The sequence below is a fragment of the Myotis yumanensis genome, unplaced genomic scaffold (assembly GCF_028538775.1).
Source record: "Myotis yumanensis isolate MYYU_CA2020_CCGP unplaced genomic scaffold, mMyoYum1.0.hap1 SCAF_14, whole genome shotgun sequence".
Classification (NCBI taxonomy): Eukaryota; Metazoa; Chordata; class Mammalia; order Chiroptera; family Vespertilionidae; genus Myotis; species Myotis yumanensis.
Window position 1 is genome coordinate 7946588 of NW_027223765.1, and position 22313 is coordinate 7968900.

General features: G+C 49.9%; 1 protein-coding gene across 2 annotated transcripts in view; it reads right to left on the reverse strand.

Annotated features, from left to right (window-relative positions):
* Window positions 1–22313, reverse strand: part of CTDSPL (CTD small phosphatase like) — a 108776-nt gene that overhangs the window by 4906 nt on the left and 81557 nt on the right. Inside the window, exons 3-7 of one of the 2 annotated variants that reach the window (XM_070391609.1) lie at window positions 19185–19217; window positions 13680–13781; window positions 10364–10420; window positions 6594–6686; window positions 1759–1944 (exon numbers count right to left, since the gene is read on the reverse strand). In XM_070391609.1, coding sequence (XP_070247710.1) covers window positions 1759–1944; window positions 6594–6686; window positions 10364–10420; window positions 13680–13781; window positions 19185–19217 — 471 coding nt within the window. The remainder of the gene's footprint in view (window positions 1–1758; window positions 1945–6593; window positions 6687–10363; window positions 10421–13679; window positions 13782–19184; window positions 19218–22313) is intronic. The other variant, XM_070391610.1, reaches the window with a different exon arrangement.

Sequence of the window (22313 nt, forward strand, 5' to 3'; positions counted from 1 at the left end):
AAAATGTAGAAATCACCATTTTGCAATTCCTAATGAAGTAGTGGGTACAGGCAATGAGCAACGGCTGCTTATACTTTTAGGGCAAAAGGTTGGTGGGGAATTTTAAAATGGACAGCTGGACCTAAAGATCAATTTAAAATCTTTAAAAGTGGGACAACCTGAGATTCTATGTCTCCTGAGATGATACCACAAGGGCACACAATACCGCCTATGACATATTCTTGGGGGGGGGGGGGGGAGGGAGAACCTGAGTTTAATTAAGAAGTAGTGATCTAACTTTGTGTCAAAGGAAATATACTGCCTGGCTGGCGTGGCTCAGTGCTTGAGCGTTGACCTATGAACCAAGAGGTCACGGTTCGATTCCTGGTCAGGGTACATGCCTGGGTTGCTTGCAGCTCCATCCCCAGTGTGGGGTGTGCAGGAGGCAGCCGATCAACGATTCTCTCTCATCATTGATGTTTCTATCTCTCTCTTTCCCTCTCCCTTCCTCTCTGAAATCATTAAAAATATATTAAGAAAGAAAAGAAAAGATACTGGCTGCGAAAACATAGCAAACACCACCATGAGGCTGCAATCGGGCAAATCCAGAATGTAGGAAATTTCTACGAGACCAGTAACCAGAATTTCCTCAACAAACAAAAGGCATGAAGACATTAAAGGGTGAGGGAAGATGTGTTGTTGAGGTGATGCAAGAATTAAGAGACCTATGAAGCAAATGTCTTGTTTGGATTCTGGGTCAAATCAAACCTAAGAAAGCATTTCGAGATAAATGGGCGTAGTCTGGACATTAGGTGGGAGTAACTGTTCGTTTTGTCAGATGTGATAACTGAACCGTGATCACATTAAAAAGCGATCCTTATCTGCTAGAGACACAAAATGAATTATGTTGAATTTGATTAACTCATTACAATGAACATGTTTAAATATAATGACTTTTGAAGGTTGATTAAAAGGATGATTACACCCTAACTGAATCTGGTTTATAAGTGGAGTAGCCAAGTTCTGTTGAGTCTGAGAGGCCGGGCTGACCTCTCTTCCCTGGACACGCAGGGCGGGAGGGGTCTTGTTCTGAGAGTCGTGCTGCACCCAGTGAGTCCACGGGAGAGCTGCCACGCTCCAGGGCGTTTTCTGTAGGAAATGCTCCCATTGTACACGTTTTACACATCATTGCGAGGCAGTAAGCGTGGCAGCCTGGGGAGACCTTACTCAGGTGTTTTATTCACTCTTGTTTAAGAACTACTTCTGTTGAAGATGCCACCCAGGCCTTCTGAGTCTACAGGGGCCCTAAGTCCTGGGCAGCGGCCAGCTCCAGGAGGTTCGTGACAGAGCCCTTCTCAGTAACGGTCCCAAAGATGCTAAGATACAGGCTCACTGAGCACTTACCCGTCGCAAGCACCACGTTAAGTGCTTTGCATGTACTGCCACAATGAATCCTCCAATGATCCTATGAGATCAGCATTCCCATAATCCCCATGGAGGTTAAACAACCGGGTCAATGTCATGCAGGGGCTCAGGGGCAGAGTTGGGATTTCACCAAGGAAAAGGCCAAGAGAGCTTGCATGGGTGCCGGAAGGTACAGCCGTGCCAGCTGTGGTTAAGCATCGACCTCTGAATCAGGAGGTCACGGTTCGATTCCGGTCAGGGCACGTGGCCAGGTTGCGGGCTCGATCAATAAAATACATCAAAAGAAAAAAAAGAAAAGAAGAAAAGACAGAGCTGAGATGGAGCCCTGCGCTCTTCCTCCCGGGAGCTACTTACTGCGTTCTCAGGGTGGAAGATATACGAGGCCGGAGAATTGTCCACGATGATCACTTTGCTCAGCTCCCGTCCCAGGCGACTCAGGTCTTTCACGTAGTTCCCTCGATGGAAAACACAGGATTCTCTGAAGAGCCGGGCCCGGAACACACCCCAGCGGTCCAGCAGGTCAGCCACGGGGTCTGCATACTGGAAGGCAGGTGTTGCCATGAAGGCTGGCGCCCGGGAGCCCAGAAACCCTGACCTACCGCAGCCTTACTTTTCTCAAGAGGGATTTACACCAGCGTAAGTTTCAGGATCCTGGTTATTTCCTCCCTGTGTGTGAGACACCCTGGGTTCTTCCGTTTCTCTCACTTCTCTTATCCAATCCATTAGGAGTTCTTGTCCATCTCCCCGCCCCTCTACCGCAGGGTCCCGGCCCTCGCCCAGTCCTTGAATCCAGCCTGGGGTGGCCTCCTCTTCCCCTTGGCCTCCCTCCCTTCCAGCCACTCACTTGCAGTAAGGCCTGCGCTCCTCACCGCCGCCCATCAAGCCTGCAGCTGCGTGACTCCTGTGACGTCTCCGCCCCACCTCGCATCACGTGAGCCACAGTGGCTTTGAACATAGTGAGAACCAGGGCTCCCTCTGCCTGGAACCGTCTCTCCCCAGCTCTCTGCATGAGCCTCTCCTGCACCATCGTTTCTCAGGCCTTGGCGTCCCTCACCACCCGCCGAGGGTCCTCCTGCATCTTCCTTGCGGATGCTGCTCCATTCCTCACAGAGCTTATCACACGTAGGATTGCTTTATTTTCTCTTTCCTGTCGTGCTCACCTTGCACCTTGCAGAGTGCCGACCCCATGGCGAGGGCTTGGTAAATACTAGTTTCAGCCATGAACAACGAATGAGCTGACATGTATGTATGTATGTATGTATGTATGTATTTATTTTGGAGCTTTTAATTGGGCTTGTGTGGCATGAGGCCACACTGCCCCCTAGAGGTGCTCTGGGCAACTGGTCTGCCCAGCCCCTGACTGTCTCAGGATGGGGCCCAGACACCCACTTCCATTCACCAGGAGTTGATGGGAGGGAGTCTGAGCCCCGCCTGCAGCTGGGGATCACCCTGCTTGGCCCTCTCTCACGGCCTGGGCAGTTTTCCCCAACAGGCTGTGGAGAACAGTATGGAGTTTCCTCAAAAAACTAAAAATGGAACTTCCATTTGACCCGGTGATCCCACTTCTAGGAATATATCCCAAGAATCCAGAAACACCAATCAGAAAGGATATATGCACCCCTATGTTCATAGCAGCACAATTTACAATAGCTAAGATTTGGAATCAGCCTAAGTGCCCATCAGCAAATGAGTGGATTAAAAAACTTTGGCACATCTATGCAATGGAATACTATGCCGCAGTAAAAAGGGAGGAACTCCTACCATTTGCAACAGCATGGATGGAGCTGGAGAGCATTATGCTAAGTGAAATAAGTCAGTCAGAGAAAGATAAATATCACATGATCTCACTCATTTGTGGAATATAACGAACAACATAAACTGATGAACAAAAACAGATTCAGAGACAGAGAAGCATTGATCAGATGCTCAAACCTCAGAGGGAAGGTAGGGGAGGGTGGGGGTGACGGGGAGAGATCAACCAAAGGACTTGTATGCATGCATATAAGCATAAACGATGGATGCAGACAACAGGGGGTGAGGGTGAGGGCAAGATTGGGGGGATGAGGGGACAATGGGGGGACAAAGACACATTTGTAATACCTTAATCAATAAAAAGTTAAAAAAAATTAAAAACAAAAACAAAACAAAACAAAAAAAAAAGAAATAAAGGGGTTGTCCCTGAGGGAAAATCTCCATAAATGGAGATATCTGAAAGACTGGGCCAGACGGAGGGGCTGGAGCTGGAGGCAAGAGTGGCAGTTCCACCCCAATGTGAGGCCAGGCTTCGGCACCAGACACCAGTGCGGGGCACAGCCAGGTGTCACCAGGGGCCCAGCGACGGCCCCGGAGGCAGAGAGTAACCAAGGCTGGCGGTGCTGGGAAGGCCAGCAGGGAAGGCACGCAGCCCGAGTGCAGAGCAGCCACCAGCAGGGCTGCAGGGCCACAGGCAGCAGCTCCGAGGCCATGACCAGCCTCTCTCTCCAGGGACCTTGTGAGGGAGGCTGAGCCCAGGAGCAGGCTGCACTTCCTGCTGACCACTGGGGCGAGTGCTCAGGGCGCTGCAGTTTCTGCTGGGAGGCAGCCAGGCACCACGTGGGCGGGTCCTAGGGAGCCCACTCTACGTGGAAAGGATGATGAACATCCTCACAATCACTGACGCTGGTCACGGCACGCATCTTCCAAGGGCGTGTCCAGGCCTAGGGCCTCAGGCCTTGGAGATGGGCTGGGGGAGGTAAGCTTTCTGAGGCCTGGGCCTGCATCTCTAGCTCCCAACGTGCTGGGCACACAGTAGGTACTACGTAAATATTTGTTGGGGGACTGAGTGAGTGGAAGGGGACTGAGTGAGTAAAGGAAACGAAGATGAAGATGCAGACACGGAAGGGCCCTGCCCGTCAGCTCAGGGTTCCTGTTGGCCGCCGGGCAGTGGGCCAGGAGGTCACTGCACCAATGGTGCTGGCTGGGAGCTGAGTCCAGAGCCAAGCACTGGGGAGCGCCCACCTGTCAGCACAGCTTGGGCATCAGGGAGAAAAGGGGCTGGAAGGCCCAGCCGGGCTGGAGGAGCAGTGGGAGAAGGTGGAGAGACAGATGGAGGGACAGGTGGGAGCCGTCCAGGAAAAGAGACGGAACAAGGATGTGGAAGCGGGCGCTGGGGACCATGCCAAGGGGGAGCACTTTCAATTTTGCCAAAGAAAAAGCAGCCCTCAGTCCACCGGCACCGGTGCAATCTTCCTGTTCACTGTTTCTTTGGTTATCACTTGGGGCCCCTCAGCACCCAGAGCACTGGCAGGAGCGCCAGTAGCACAGTCAGACTCAGTATCATTCATCGGAAGCGTACACACTGGGAAGATGACGTCTTCCCCGAGGCCACGTTCTCGGTTCAGCGCACAAAAGAGTAAGGCCCAGATCTTGGATTCTGGTTCTGCCGGCTCATGCGTTAAGGCCTGGCAATGAGCCTGCAGGAATGGTGTGCAGGTGAGGGTCTCTCTCACCTTGGCCATGGCAGAGAGATGGCCCAAACCAGGACCGCCCAGGCAGGCAAAGCAGCCCATCTGGGAACTTGGAGGCCGAGACCCCAGCCTGCAGAGAAGGGAGCCATCCGGGTACAGGACCTGGGGAGGCAGCTGCAGGGGAGTCCTCGGAACAGATCTGAGACAGGCGCACGGCTAACTTGGGCTCCACAAAGCTCATCTTTGGGGCCACTCAGGGTCTCTGAGGTGCCCATGGAGACACTGGTGGTGCCACTAAGAAATGGATGGTGTTGCCCAGCCAGTGTGGCTCCGTGGTTGAGGGTCAACCTATGAACCAGGAGGTCACAGTTCGATTCCCAGTCAGGGCACATGCTCTGGTTGCTGGCTTGACCCCCAGCAGGGAGCGTGCAGGAGGCAGCTGATCCAGGATTCTCTCTCATCATTGATGTTTCTATCTCTCTCCCTCTTTCCCTTCCTCTCTCTGAAATCAATAATACACACACACACACACACACACAGACACACACACACACACATATGTATACATACATAATTGAAAAAAAGAATGGTGTTGGCCCCGTCAGAGTCAAGGTTTGAGAGATGGCCACACGAGGATCTTCTCTGGGGAGCGGGGGCCTGCTTGTCTGTCCCACAAGCACAGGAGCCTCAGCGCACCTGCTAAAGGGTAGACTAAACCATATCCGGGTTCCATGAACCTGATAATTCCCGTGAATGGTGGGAGAGGGCAAAGAAAGCACTCTGTTGGCTCAGAGCCAATGTAGACGCCAGGTCAGAGACTCATACCAAGCTACAGGATCAAAACATGTGAACCACTTGATCATCATTACACGTATGATATCGAACAATGACACCGGGAGCACGTGCGGCGAGACAGTGCCCAGCGGAGCGTACAGAACACAGCAGGTGTCCCTGAGTCCTTGCTGAACATGAATCAAGCCCTTTACCTGCCTTACTTTGGTCCACCCCACGAGGCAGATGAAATGATCCCCAATGAATAGGAACTGAGGCGAGAAGCGACGTAACTTGCCTGAGATCACAGTCCTCGTTAGCACAGTCAGAACCCTCCCTGGGCCCAGGCATGCGGGTCAGTGGCTGGCACTGACCTCTCCCCCAGACCCGTGCAACTACCCGAGGGCACAGGGGCCTGAGCCTCCAGCACAGCCGTTCTCAACCTGTGGGTCACGACCCCTTTGGTGGTCGAACAACCCTTTCACAGGGGTCGCCTAAGACCATCCTGCATATCAGATATTTACATTACAATTCATAACAGCAGCAACATTACAGTTATGAAGTAGCAATGAAAATAATTTTATGGTTGGGTCACAACATGAGGAACTGTATTTAAAGGGCCAGAAGGTGGAGAACCACTGCCGAGCACACGGTTGCCAGCGAACAGGTGAGACGCAGACACCCTTCTTGGTGACGCTGGACACCTTTGTGATTTCCTGCCCTGTGGACAACCAGCTGCAGGCGGCTGCGCGCAGCCACTTCACGGAGCGTTTGTTCTGAGTGCTCCCTGTCACCATGGTAACCCAGAAGCCTTTCAGGCTGGCACTGTGCACGCACAGGGCCTGCATCCATCCCATCTGGGGTGGGAATGTGTCACCATGGAAACAGCTTCCCCCACCTTACCAAAGGGCTGTTTGACAGACAGGGGTGAGGGTGGAGGGGCTGGGAGCTCAGGGCTGGGGCAGGACGCACCTTGGCCAGGCTGGCAGTGAAGAGAACGCACTCAAAGAGCTGGCCCATCCTCTGGAGGAACTCGTCCACGTGCGGCCGCTTCAGCACGTACACCTGCAACGGCAGGAAGCAGCGAGCGGCGTGAGAGCAGGCACGGGGGATGGCCGGGGTCCGACCGCCACTGCAGGGAGGGTTCCTAAAATGACCCATGACCCCGCCTCCTGCCCGCGGGGTCTGTGAGCCGGAAGAAGACCCAGATTTTATGAGGGGCTCGTACTCTGGTGTGGCACTTCACGCCAGACACACACTCAGATTGGGCTCCGGGTCTGAGTCCGGCGTCAACGCCCCTCCCCCACCCCCAAACCACAAAGGAAGGCTGAGCAGGGTCCCCAGGGCCTGGGATTTTCAGACCCAGGGAATGGAAGGGCCGTGCCCTGTTTGTGAGAAACAAGTCATTCATTTCACTGTGTTCCTGGGCACACGCTCTGGGCGAGGCTGTGTGTGGACCCAGGCCACGGCGAGGGGCATCCCTGGGAGGTCCAGGCCTGGCCCAGCAGGTGCTCCGATGGGAACACCTCCCTCGTGGGCTTGGGACGGCACCGTGGACACCACAAAGGCCCTGCGCTTGGGCCTGGAACAGCAATGAATGGTTCGGGGGATGTGAAGCAGCCGAATCCCAGGCCCCAGACAGGAGCCATCAGGAGAGGCCGCCCCGCAGAGGGGGCAAAGCGTTTTCTAGAGGGGCGAGGCCCGTGCAAGTGACTGAACAAATCTGAGGAGACGGAGATGGTCGGGAAGGCAACGCTGGTGAGAAAGATAGAGGAGGTAGGAGGAGGGGAGAACTAATTAAAACCTGAACAAATTCCAAGCGAAATTAGCCACGTCCCTAAAATAAATCAGACTTGTTAAAATTCAATTCCGTTTGTGTTCACTGAGCCTCGGCTCTGTGCTCAGCCTGAAGCAGTTACAAAGATGAGTAACACCCAGGCCTGGCCCTTAAAGGGCGCACAGTCTAGAGCAGACACACACACAAAACAGACCAAAATAAGCACGCACAGCAGTTACAGCAGAGGCGAACATTAAGGACAATCAACCGCCCTCGAAGGGGAGGGAAGCACATAAGGTAATGTTTAGCCTGGACCTTGAGGGATGAATAGGAGTTCATCAGACCAATAAGGAAAAGCGAGCTTCCCAGCAGAGACAACAGTAATAAGCATGAGACCTGGACTGGAAATACGTGGGGCGTCAGAGAATGGCCCGTGGCCTGCGTGACCAGCCCTCCAGCGACAACCATCGGAGAAGGGAGGTGGGGAGAGGAGAAGTGGCCCAAGACGAGGTGTGAGAGACAGGTGGGAGCGAGTATGCGGCCGAAGACAAAGTGTGAGAGACAGATGGTAGCGAGTATGCGGGGAGCAGGTTGGACATCCTACAAGAGGAGGAACAGAGGGGAGACGGGGGTTCTGTACCACACAGGAATTCTTTCATTTTTTTAAAAAATATTTTTATTGCTTTCAGAGAGGAAGGGAGAGGGAGAGGGAGATAGAAACATCAATAATGAGAGAGAATCATTGATCATCCGCCTCCTGCACGCCTCCTACTGGGGATGGAGCCTGCAAACCGGGAATATCCCCCGACTGGGAATTGAACCATGACCTCCTGGTTCATAGGTTGACGCTCAAGCACTGAGCCACCGTGGCTGGGGCACACAGGAATTCTATAGAGCCAGGACTTGGTGGGACACTCCTGGCCAACTGAGAGTAAAGCGAGCATGGGTCTGTGGCTGAGGGTGCAGTGAGGGGCCAGGGGTCTGTGGAGCTGGGAGGCCGGGTGGGGGCTGAGGGCGGGGCCAGTGGCTGCAGCAGCTCCAGGCCCTCTCTTTGCCCAGGAGCCTCTTGGTGCAGGGAATGGCGTGGCCCGGGGTCCTCAGTCTCCCTGGGAATGCTGCTTGGAAAGCAAGCTTCACTGCCAGCAAAGGGCAGGAGGCTGCTTTGGGAACTCTGGTGTTGGTGCCTCTGGCAGAGAGGAGGGTCCGGGGCCCGGATGCCGGCGTCCAGGCCCGCGTCCCCGTGCAAGTAACCGAGAATAGGCCCATCGGGACCTGCACAGCCTATCCTGGATTACTTGAACGAGGCCACGGCCTCGCCAGGGCTTTGGTCCTCCTCCTGGCGCCTGTGGCTTCATTCCCTCAGGACAGAAAGTGTTTGATCCCCGCCCCGTGCCCTGGGGTCTCATAGAACAGTCTGGAGAGGGTGGGGGGAGCTGGTCTGGCCACAGCAGGTCAGGCCCCAGAGGGTCACGCTCACAGTCACGAGGTATCAATGTCTCTCCTCATTCTTGCCATGCCAGTGGGCAGCCTCGCCTTAGGCTCATTACTTTGTAACATGAGCCAAGATAATAAGTGCAGAAGCCTTAACTGCTTCTCAGACGCTAAGTTAATTCAGGGGATGCTTTTGCAAATGTTAAATGCCCAAGGGCCTGCCGTTCTGGCTCCCCTGATGGCTTTTAAAAGCATGAAGTGTGGAGATGCTAGGGACAAAGCTGCCTTCTCCAGGGGCGGCTTCCTGGCAGGGCCTCCTGGCAGGCAGGAAAGGGACTGAAGTGTCAGCGGAAGAGTCTCATTTGAATTCTTTATGTTGTATTGCCCTTGAGACAACACGTTCTCTGGCTGAGTCTCGGTTTCCCCATCTGGACATGAGGTGGCCGGACTGGCTGATTTCCAGGGCCTTGGCAGTTCTGACACCCTCCACTCAAGGACCAGAGGCTACGGGCATTGCCAAGGAGACACATCCTGTTATGGGTCAAGCACCGGGAGAGAGAGTTCCCTTCCTGGGATGTGAACTATCAGGCCAGAGACTCCCACTCCAAGACCGCGGCGCGGACAGGAAGATAGATGGTCAGATCACCCCTGTGGGAACCCCCACAAAGGCCCTTCGGCCTTCAAAGCTACTTTTCCTGCCATGTTTCCAATATGTTCATAAATGAAGTTATTTCCGGAGGAGCTTCATGCAGATAAGGAGGAAAAATCAGGACCAAGATGCAAGCCAACGGACTAGGCCAGCCGTGGGCAAACTACGGCCCGCGGGCCGGATCCGGCCCGTTTGAAATGAATAAAACTAAAAAAAAAAGACCGTACCCTTTTATGTAATGATGTTTACTTTGAATTTATATTAGTTCACACAAACACTACATCCATGCTTTTGTTCCGGCCCTCCGGTCCAGTTTAAGAACCCATTGTGGCCCTTGAGTCAGAAAGTTTGCCCACCCCTGGACTAGCTCTCTATGCAACGCCACTCGCAGATCCCAAACTCACACCCTTCTCCCTTTCTCTAAAGATTCCCTGGAGAACATGGTGCAGGAGCGACAAGATCCGGCTGGAGTGGCTGGTATGGGAAACGGACCCCTTTTCCTGAGAATCCACCGTAAGTGGCTGCTGTGCGGCCTTTTCCTGTCGCCTGCTAGGAGAGTAGCCAAAAGCAATTACACGAGGAAGTTAATTAGACCATCCAGCCAGACCAGTGGAGGGCACGGAAACCTCTAAGCACCTGCATCAAATCAAAGAACGATTTGAACTTGCAACCACATCTGATATTTATAATTTCCCTTACAAACTCAGGATACAAATTTAAGAGGGAAAAGAAAAAGAGCAGGAAACCGTTGTATTTACTTTACAAAGCTTGCTTCCTTTTGATTCAGTAAAAAGATTTTTACTGAAATGGGAAGTTAAAGTCCAGAAGAAATGTAATTACGAAAACATGCTCATCGAAATTCAGATTTTGGCTCTGATTTCTTACCTGATGTATCGTTCCATCGATTTCAACCGGAACAATAAAATCAGCGTTACTAATAGGCTAGAGAGAAAAGAAACCCTCGTTAATACGTCTCAAAGGGTGAGATAAAATGGAAAATTTTAGCGAGAAAAGCGCTTGCCTGGACCAATGTGTTTACTATTGGGAAAAACAGTTCAGAAGGATGTTGGAGCGAGCCTGGGTTCCTTAAAACAAGCACAAGCAGGAGAGCATATTATTATTTTTTCAGAATATCGTTACATTTTCAGCATCTCGGTCCAACCTCTTCATCACCTGCCTTTGCCTCAACCACTGGGGGGTGGTGGTGGTGGGGGGGCAGCCTGGCTGGGGAATGGGGCTCAGGAGCTCAGCTCTGGTCTAAAGCCCAGATAACGCGGAACCACCATTGAACACCAGGGGGAGGCGATGAGAGCCCAATGGTCCCAGAGGACAGTGCTACTTTGGGGGCAATAATTAACACTGGGCCCACGAGTGCCAGCTGCCCAATGACGGGCAGGAGATGCTCAGTCCATGGACACAAAGCAGGGCCAAGGACTTGTGGGGGTGGAGTTAGAGGCCACACAGCACGAGCTGGGGCAGGCTATCTCTGGACCCCATCCCTCCTCTCTTCCACAGCTGCTGTGACACGCATCCATGGTTCCATCCAGTCCTGAGCACCAGGGATTTCAGGCCACCCTTGTGGCTCTGGCCTAAGTCACACTCACAAACTGCGGGATATTTCAGATAAGGCTGCCCATATTAATGCCATCTAACGGTCAACTATGATTCTACAGCAGCCGCTACGCTCCCAACGACGGACCCACAAAGAATTCCAAACGGAACTCCACAAATCAGGTAGAAAACGACTCCAATGAACAGGCCCAGGAGAGTCATCAGGGTGCAAACCCTTGGGACGAGCAGGAGAGACAGGGAGGGAAGGAGAAGGTGCGGGGTGGCCCCTGGGCAGGGGTTTGGGTACAGATTCTCTGGTCAGACTCTGACCTGGGGCCTGCCTTGAAGCCCATCACTGTACACATTCTCCTTTGCTGTGTAAACGGAAGAAACGCAGAAAATACAGCCATCGCTAAGCACATCACTAAGCACGCTGTAGAGCACCTGAGGCTTGAGATAACAGTTCACTCACTCCTATGGCTGGGAGGCCAAGGACGAGTTCACAACTGAAATAATTTTCGAGACTAAAACACGGAATCATGCTAAAAAGCAAAATGGGGCCGAGGGAAGCAGCTCTCACGAGGCATTAGATTGTGAAATCATACTCCACCGAGTATATTGAAAGAACAAAAACATCCCCGGCTCAGAGAAGGCACCCGCCCTTGATCCCGTCGCGTGATGGTGTGGAGGAGGCCATGGGCGCCAAGGCCGGGGTGCACAAGCGTACTGTACAAGTTCAAGGAGAGAGGCTCACAGCCTTTGAATTCTCAAAGGGCTCTGAAATGCCCAGAACATTAGAAAAACCCATACAATAAAGACTAGTCTGCTTGCCAATGCAGGCAGGCCAGGCAAGAGGAAATGAGGAGATGCTGTCCACATTCAGGGGCCTGTGAATGCCCTGGGAGCGGGCCCTGGAGACACCAAGGGCTGCGAGCCCGCCTGCGGAGCCAGGAGCCCTCAGCAACCTTGGGAGGTCTGGCCAGCGTTGCCTACCCTCCCAGAGCTGCTTGGGGGGCAGCTGTCTATGCTGTGATGGCGACTGACCCCTGCCCTAAAGGGCTTCCCTCCCTCCAGAGGGACTTGAAAAAGTTCTGAGCTACTTGCTCGTGGGGGGAGGGGACAAAGGGTTCCAGTGCCTTTCAGGGCTGAGCTGGGCCGCAGGCCACTGCAGCCCCTGGTCCAGTCCTGGGCGGGCCCTCGAGGTGGTGGGTGGTACCACCTGCCCCACAGGCCAGATGGCCCTGTCTCACTGCTAAAGGCAAGTGTGGCCTCTCCTTTCTCCCAAAGGACTCAAAGGTAGGCACCTGGCCCTGTCCTGTCCAGGAAGGCCTGTGTTTAGTGAGAGCAGGCGAAGGAAAAAGATGTTGGCACGAAGGCCTGCAGGCAGATTGATGGCTCTTCCGCTTCCCACACACCATCAAGGGACGCCTGGTTACGTGAGACACGTGCCCCATCTTGGATGGGGCCTCCATGTGAAGTAGGGGCGTCTCGGGATGTGCTACATAGAGGAACGTGGTCTAACTGGCCAGCGATGCCAGAGATACCCCGAGGCACACAGGACCAGGACCCTAAACACCGCTTTTCCCCCCCAGCACACCAATCCCCTATTTCCAAACCTTTTCATCATTGGCCTCTTAGAAATAATTTATTCCTTTTTTCAAAAAATAGAAAATGGTTAATGAGCTCATTTCTCAATAGTGTAATTACAGCTGCTCCCGCATGGAGGTCCTCTGGTAATTTGTAATTAAGTTTTGCTCTTATTCTGACGGGGACCTGGGGAGTGAGGGAGGTGATAAGATATAGACTACCTGCCCGGCCAGTGTGGCTCAGTGGTGGAGCATCGGCCTTTGAACCAGGAGGTCACGGTTCAGTTCCCGGTCAGGGCACATGCCTGGGTTGCAGGCTCGAGCCCCAATGTGGAGTGTGCAGGGGGCAGCAGGTTAGTGATTCTTTCTCATCATTTGATGTTTCTATCTCTCTCTCCCTCTCTGAAATCAATAAAAAAAAATATATGTTTTTAAAATTGTAGACTATCTGATGCTCACCTTGACATCACAGAAGCCCCGAACCCTTCAGGGGAAAAGCCATTTAGCAGGTGGATACTGATTTAGCTGCGAAGCTTCTCAAATCCCTAGCAACCTCCTGTGATGCAAATGGTCAAGATAAACGGCGGAATCTGTTCAGATGCCGTCGCTCTGGAAGTCATCTTCGGTGTTGGACATCTTTCAAACACGGGTCTGGGAAAACTTCCAGGAGAGCAGGTTGCTCGGACCGTGCCCCCCCGCCCCCCCGGCCCCTCCCGGTAACACATATGGCCGGCCCTCTGGTTACCCTGACAAATACACCGCAGTGTCCCAGGGCACCAGTGCACCGCCGGCCGTGTGCCTCCTGAGAAGCACTTCTGAGGGGAAAGTGCTGGAAAGTCCCATCTCATACCTAGGAATGGATCTCAGGGCTCCTGGCAGCTCAGCACCCCCCGCCAAACCCATGATGTTAATATTCAACTCCCTGAGTTACTGTTCACCTGAGTTAATAAGCAACTGTTATTGGGATTTCTTCATGAACATGAAGCCACACACTAACCACCATACGTTTCCACCCGATGGCAACCAAAGCACAGAGATCTCGGACGGTCTTGACGCTGACTCACCTTGAATGAGCTGTGCACCAATGTTTCATCTAAATCAATGACCACACATTTCTTTCCATAGTCGAGCACCGTCACCTCGGGCAGGAGGTATTTAGCTGGTGGCTAAAGAAAAAAGAAATTGTTATTACCTTGATGTAAAAGACACACCCATCCTCTTATTACCACACTGTACTATGTTAATGAGGTTAAAAAGGAAACCAAACATTTATTTATTTTAAATTCTTTATTGTTTAAAATATTATACAAGTCTCCTTTCCCCCGCATTGGCCTCTCCCTGGCTGCCCCCAGCCCCCAGCACATGCCCTCACCCCCCTACTGTCTGTGTCCATTGGTTATGCTCATATGCATGTATACAAGTCCTTTGGTTGATCTCTTATCCCCCCACCTTCCCTCATAGGGAAGTCTGTTTGATGCTTCTATGATTCTGGTTCTATTTTTGTTCATCAGTTTATGATGTTCATTATATTCCACAAATGAGTGAAATCATGTGACATTTATTTTTCTCTGACTGGCTTATTTCGTTTAGCATAATGCTCTCCAGTCCCATCCATGCTGTTGCAAATGGTAAGAATTCCTTCTTTTTTACAGCAGCGTAGTATTCCATTGTGTAGATGTACCACAGTTGTTTTTTTCCCTACATGTTAATTTTCTGAAACCAAACATTTTGATGCCTGGTCAAGTGTATCATGGAATTTTATAGTTTGCAACTGAAGTTTCACCAAATTCTGTGCTATTGTCTGAATGGCCATTATGAGGGCCGAGACTTGGGAACCAGATAAACCTGGGTTTGACTACCAGCTACGTCTCTTGGCTGTAAGCTGGGATAATAATACCTATCACAAAAGGTTGTGGTTATCAGCTATAATTGCGGCAAATGCCCGCATTTGCCTGACACATGTATAATGGTTATGGTTATTGTTAAAATGAACTACACAGAAATGAATGTTTAATTATAACAGCGACTCTAACTATGCAGGCTCATTTCCTTGGACTCACATTTTGTCTGAGATTCACCATGGTACATAAGTATATTTCAGAGCTATACTGGAACCACAGTATTATTTTTTTTTTAGTGATTGAAATTTTCATAAACTTGAAGGGAAACTATAGACCCACCAGCAAAATGCAATCCAAAGTAACCCCCAGTCATAGGAAACAGAAATAAAACGGGTCCAGATCCAGCGCCCTGCCTAGTGCCTGCCCCACTGCGGTGTAACAGTGAGTGAATGTGGCATTAGCACCCCTCTCCTTTCACCCACATGCTGCGTGTGAACCAGAAAATCTATTTCTATGTCTTTGTAGTAGCTGACTCTAACCGTGTGATAAAAAGGTCATAAAGAATTAATAAGATGCTAGTTATCTTCGGACAACCTCATTCTGAATTTAGAGTATTTCTTTCTTTGGGCCCTGCTTCGTTTTCAGAAATGATCTGAAATATTTTAGTTTACTTTGTGGCATAGCCAGTATCCAATGTTAACAAGCTAATTCTCTGAGCTGGAAGAAGGTCAAGCTCTGCTCAATGTTTGCTAATACTCAACAAAACACAGGGAAATATCTGTCCCTAGCCACTGAAGAATGAACAGTTTAGTTTAGCAAATAAAACAAAAGAAAAGTGAAATCAAGATGAATTCCCTTTTAAGTGTTTTGTTTGTTTGTTTGCTTGTTTGTTTTTGGTCTAAACTGAACCTTAGTCAAGGACCTGGAGTTAAATTTGGACTTTAGCCGGTTCAGAGGGGAAGGTAGCAGAGGCGTCATCTGGTGCATCGGCAAGTGGAATGAGCATTCTGGCAGGAAGGTACTGGGCGGGGCTGACCAGGACGAGGCTATGTGTGGGGACACGGGCATTTCTCATTCTAGAGGGGCTCTCTCTAGGGAGTGTGGGTGCTTCATCCTTCCCAACCTCATCCAGAAGAAAACGCCTTTATGGCCTCCCTATTCACCAAGCACTATTCCTAACCTCGCAGCACTGGGAACAGGTGTGCCTAGACCTGGGCCATGGGACTCAGGGTCCCAGGAAGGGGCTGTGTCATTATAAACCAGCAAGCAGGCAGGTTATTGGTGAAATTAACATACACTTGCAAGAAGTTTTCTATTGAAAAGCGCTTTAAAAAGACAGGGTATGATAAACTCTACAAGTGAACATAAGGATTTGGGTTATTTCTGTTTGAGCAATAACAGAAAACATGCTTGTGACTAGAATAAAATTGGTTTTAATTTCTTATTATACAATGATGTAAAGAAAATAGGCCCAGCTGGTGTGACTCAAGAGGTCACCTTCGATTCCTGGTCAGGGCACATGCCCGGGTTGTGGCCTCGATCCCCAGTAGGGGGCATGCAGGAGGCACCCGATTGATGATGTTTCTCTCATCGATGTTCCTATCTCTTTATCCTTCTCCCTTCCTCTCTCTCTAAAAATCAATAAGCACATATTAAAAAAATTAAAAAATATAGAGACATGAAAACACAACTATTCTCTTTTCCATGCTCTTCCTGCCCCCCAAACCCTTTCCCCAGATGTCTCCCTTTTTAGCTTGGTGTCTATCTGTCCAGTCCTTTCTCTATGCAGTTAAGCACCACAACAGCATTTTAACTTTATGTAACTGAGAGCCAGCCCGGAAAGTAAGAATCTAGACATTCTATCCCTGGCATATCTGAAAACACCCAAGACCTACCAAACGGGGTTCAGTTATTTTCCAAACCCAAGAATAAAAATTACTTTCTTAGCATATTGAACCCACACCTGACAAGCATTCTCTGAGTTCACAGTAAGTGAAGTGCCTCCCATCACTGCTCTGAGGGAAAAGAGCGAGAGGGTGTTAAGCAAGCTATTAACTTAGTACCTTTTTAAAAAATATATATATATTTCATTGATTTTTTACAGAAAGGAAGGGAGAGGGATAGAGAGTTAGAAACATCGATGGGAGAGAAACATCAATCAACTGCCTCCTGCACACCCCCTATTGGGGATTGAGCCCACAACCAAGGTACATGCCCTTGACCAGAATCGAACCTGGGACCCTTCAGTCTGCAGGCCGGCGCTCTGTCCACTGAGCCAAACCAGTTAGGGCTGACTTAGCATCTTGCAGAGAACAAGGCCTGGCGGGGGGCAACGGGCTGGGGGATCCCATCAATCCTTAGCCTGTCTCCCAAGGACACACAGCTCCTCTGGGAGCGCGGCTTCGGGTGCAGCAAACCCTCCAGACCACGGGTCAGAATTCCTGCGGACAGCTGTGTCCTTGGAGCAGGCAAGGACACTGCATACAGGCAATAGTGCTTTGTTGCTTCAATTGATCTGTTCAGGTGATGCCTGAATCATTAACTAAAAAAATGTCCTGAAGGAAATTTTCTCTCAGGCCAACATAAAGCTGAACAAGAGAAACACCAGTTCTATCAAGAGGAGTATTGCCAGGGGGATGAAAGGGGGGAGGATGGGTAGTGGTGGTGGTGGTGGTGGTGGGACAGAAAGCACGTGGTCGTATGGGGAGGAGGAAGGGACCATGACTTATCATCAATAGTTTGGGAATTCTCTCCCTTGGAGTTGACCTGAAATTTCCTGTCCTGGTGAACTTGCAGCCATGAATAGTTAACTCTATAGTTGCTTTCATTCTTCTTTTTTAAAAAAAATATGATTTTATTAATTTCAGAGAGAGGAAGAGAGGGAGAAACATCAATGATGAGAGAGAATGATTGATTGGCTGCCTCCTGCACGCCCCCTACTGGGGATTGAGCCTACAACCTGGGCATATGCCCTGACCGGGAATCAAACAGTGATCTCCTGGTTCATAGGTTGACGCTTAACCACCGAGCCACGCCAGCTGGGCAGTATTTTTTTTAAACCATGAGCCTGCATTTATTGCTTTGTGAAAAATCAAAACGCCAAACCTGCACATAGACATAGAAAAGCCTGAGAATGAAAAAAGAGGGGCGAGAAGCTGAGACGGGGGACCCCTGCTGGAACTACTCGGGTGTATCTTCCATGTTCAGGGCCTGGAAAAAGCTTTCAGGAGGCTGTGGGACCTGCTTTGTGGGCTCAGTCCCAGCCTGGCTTTCTGGGCCCGTGGCACAGCACCCCAAGCTCTCAGGGGCTCCCAGGACCGACCATGTCCCCCTGTCTTTCAGAAGAGCTACTCTGGGTGTGCGGCCTGCGGCCCTGACAGGTGGGTGCAGGTTTTGCAGGGGAGCCTCAGGCCCGAGTCCCCGGGCTGAGCTGGCCTTCAGATGGACGTGGCTCAGTTCTGCATATAAAGCTGGCAGTGGAGAGACCACCCGTGCCCCTCAGGAGAACTGCTTTTCTGGAGGTTATCACTCAAAGGAGCAAGTTCCTCGAGCGAGGCTTCAGTTTTCTGCACGACAGCTCGCAGACCCCTAAGGCCGGCCCCAGTGCGCAGATGTAAGAGACAGCCAGCAGGTTAGCGACCCTGCACGGGGCTCCGTTACACAAGGAATCTTTTCCCTCTTGGCCTTTTTATTCCAGGATTCCAGAATGAGTCTCGGTGTGTGGGCAGAGGGCCATCTTTCTCAGTAGTTTTTACGCTGACCAGTCAGTGCTTGATTCAGCACCTAACTTTACAGACAACAGTGAATGAGCTTTGAGGCGAAAGAGCGCTACTGGAGTGTCCGAGGGAGGGGGACAGGTGCCCCCTGTCACCTGTGTAATGTAGGAACCTGTGCAGGAAGAACACAGTACATGACCCTACTTGGTATGAAGGTTCTGAATCTCACTGGGGATTGAAAATATGCGAAAAAAATCCACGGAAAGATAGATGAACAGATCTGAATCCTACTCAACGTTGGAGAAGTCGTGCTGCCTGACCAAACGTTTTGATCAGTTTCCCCAACAAAGCCCAACCCCCAGGTATGCTGGCAAAGTCTGAACCACTCCACAAACCCTTGCAGCTTGTTAATACATGGAGAGTTAAAGTTCTGAGAAAAATGAAATTATCAGACATCTCTTGGGCAATTTGCAAGTGACATGCATTACCAAGTGTAGAGTCAGCCCGTGCTAATGAAATCCATTCCTTTCAAATGTAGGACTGCTATGTCTCTTGTATGGTCCCAGAAAATAGATTAAAAAGTCCAAGGAAAAATAGAGAACCAATTTGAATCAGACAATTTGAAGAAGAGAATTTTTTGGATTAAAATATCAATTTGTGGCCCCGCTGGTGTGGTTGAGTGTTGACCTATGAACCAGGAGGTCACAGTTCAATTCCTGGTAAGGGCACATGCTTGGGTTGCAGCCTCGGTCCCCAGTGGGGGGTGTGTAGGAGGCAGCCAATAGATGTTTCTTTCTCATCAATGTTTCTATCTCTCTCTCCCTCTCCTGTTCTCTCTAAAAATCAATAAAAACATATTTAAGAAAATGTAGCCTCATTTCACTTTTTAACAGAACAGAGTTGGCTATACGACATGATAAAACGCAACATAAGCAAGAACATTTTATACTAGTAGGCCCACAGCTGCAAGACTCTACGAATGTTTAAATAAAATTGAATAAATAATACATACACTTGGTATGGGAATGACCTGCCTCTGGTCACCCTGAGGAAAAAGAAAAAAAAAAAAGTCATTGTCAGGTTTGAAGAGAAATAGAACATATACTCAAAAGAAACTTGAAAGCACTTCTGAGTGTACAGCAGGCACATGACTTCCCATCCTCGGTACCTTGGCGGTATTTAGCGCAAGGGAGGAACCCAACGATTTCCACAGCTAGGGTCTCTGCCTCCCAGACACCCCCTCCCCTGACAATCCAGGCTGGGTTCCTGAGGCTCATTACTCATCTTGTTTATTTGAATAGTGCCGCTCGTACTCCCAGAAATTTAATCCTTAATTGAAATTTAAAAATGAAAACCCATACACTACTTTGATCCATGACTCCCTCTAATAACTGGCTTGTTTCTTCTTTTAAGTAAGTTTTTCCCTGAGAAGACTAAGCCTTCAGTCTACACAGTGGGCAGGGAAAGGAAGACAAGTTCATCAGATTACAAGGAACTCCCTGGCCACTCCTGGTCCTCTTCTAGGACCGGGCAGGAGGTCAAGGCGAGGTACAAGAAGTGCCCTCCGAGGCCACAGACATGGGACAGCTTTCCCTTTAAGGGGACAGGACCTGTATTCTCAGGGGCTGTCAAGAAAATCCAGGCCCTGGCCTGGCTGCTGTGGCTCAGTGGTTGAGTGTCAACCCATGAACCAACAAACAGGTTGCTGGTTCCTGGTCAGGGCACATGCCCGGGCTGTGGACTGGATGCCCAGTAGGGGGCGTGAAGGGGATGTGTAGGAGGCAGCTGATCCATGTTCTGCTCTCACATCACATGGATGTTTCTCTCTCTCTCTTCCTTCTTCCTCTCCCTTCCTCTCTCTCTAAAAATCAATAAAAACAGAGTAAAGAAAAAGAAAATTCAGGCCCCAAGGAAGAACCTCAATCATTTCCTCAGCCGTGAATGCCCCTCCCTGATTCCACACACGGTTGATGGAAACACTTCATTTTGGCATCATTAAGAAATGCTGATAAAAGAAGAAATTTATCTCCATGGAGCTTTTCCACGTTCTGTGTTTCTTCTTTTTTAGATGGTGGGATAGGAGCCAACAGATAGCAGCAGCGGGGGTCTGATAAGGGCGTGGTCCGTTTTACGGTCTCCCACACACTGAGCGCTTTGTGAAAAGCGTAACCATCTTTTATGAAGGGGGGGTCTGGTGACGGGGGTGTCACGGGAAGGGGCCAAACCTGACTGTCGACAGTGGCAGGTGGCTGGCACCTTCCTGAGCTCTGCTCTGACTCTCAGAACCATTTAGCAACTTCCTGATTGTCTCCAGACCCTAGTCGTCCCCTCTGCAGTCTAACAGCGACTACCGTTTCCTCTTGAGATCATCTTGATGGCTCTTTCCTTCTTCAGGACACTCTGGCCAGGGGCTGCAGACACTACCTTTGGGCCACTGGCCTGCAGGTCCAGGGTGTAACTGGATGTGGCAATGGCTGCCACCCCAGGCCGCTCCCACCAAAGCATTTCTCCACAGAGGCCATCTGCTTGCTGCGCTCTGTCCATAGCCTCCCCTCTGCCTCTGGCATGCTGAGTTCCACGAGGCAGGGGGAGCTAAGGAGTCAGCAGAAGAGACAGGCCTAGGATCTGCTTCCACATCTCCTGGGTCTGGGCTGTGTGTTCCAGGTGTCCTGACCGTGCGGAGAGCAAAGGGCAGAGGGCCCCCGCTCTGGGAATTAGCTGGTCCCACTCTAACCTGGGCTCTTTCTATGGGGTCTGGTCTCCTCCGGAAAACTCGAGTGTTATGCCAATGATGCATTGCTCAGAGTTAACTTCATTCTTTAAAAAGCCATTCTGACAAATGGAAACTGAGGGAAGCCCATGAATGAACACCAAGTCCAGGTGAGCTCAGCTGTGCCAGAGACCTGCCTTTAAAGGCCTCTCCTCACGGATACACACAGCCGAATACCGTAGGAAACCTTCGGGGATGCTGCACCATCTTCCCAGGTCATTGCATCTGGGCAGGAACTATTCTAAAATAACTTTTACTATGACAGCAGCGATTCCTTTCTTTTCTTTTTCCCCCCTCTATAGGCCTAGGGTACAAACTATGTTCCATTCACTAAGGACAATTTTCTACAGAAATAATTTTTAAATTGGGGGGAGGGAAGAGTCTGGGGAGATGCTATCAGAACGTGGGGCTGTGATACTTTTTACAGTAGAATGTCGCTGCTCAAATTTCACTCATATATTTTTCTACCAGTTCTACCAGTTCTCTTCTCTTTCTCAATGGAGAGTAAGGTTTAATATCTGTTAAGGCAAGTCATCCTTCATTATTCTCTCTCCCCCAAATTCTCTAGCTACTCTTAGACATTTCCTTCTATATAAATTTTAAGTCTTCCTATCCAGAAACACATTTCTCCATAAATAGAGCTACCATATTGAAATCTTTTAATGACACCATTTTTTTTTGTAGTGTTTTGGGTTTTCCATGTAAATAACCATGTCATCTGCAAATAAAACTAATTTTGTATCTTTTCCATATTTGTACCAATTGTTTTATTTTCTCGTCTTATTATATCAGTCAGAAACTGCCAATGATTTTCCCATGTTGTATACTGTTTATTTTTAGAAGATGTGTTTTTTTTTAAATCACATTTAAAAGCTTTTCTGCTATGTATTTGGCTGTACTATTGATTAGTATATAAAGATTTATGGCTATTATACACTTCCTGTATCAGACATTTTATCATTATAAAGTGTTCCGTTTTCTCCCATTTAATGCTTTTGGCCTTAAATTCTGTTTTCTCTGATATTAACATTGCCACTTTTGCTTTTTATTTGATCTGCTCTGTACGTTTTGCCCATCTCTTTATTTTCCACCTTTTAAAAAAAAAATCACGGTATGTTAGATATCAGGTCAGAAACGATTAGCCACCCACTGTCATAGCCATTAGCACAGTTCACCAAATAATTCCAGTTCTCTTTCTGGGCACACGGTAGGATTACATTTCTATGCCCCTAGCATTGCCTTGGCCAATAAAATGTGAGCTGAAACGAGGCATGTTACTACCTTTTAAAGAAAACAATGACATAACAAACATTTATTATATCTTGTTTTATAGTTACAGCAATGGGCTTAGGGTCACATGAGTAGGAATCG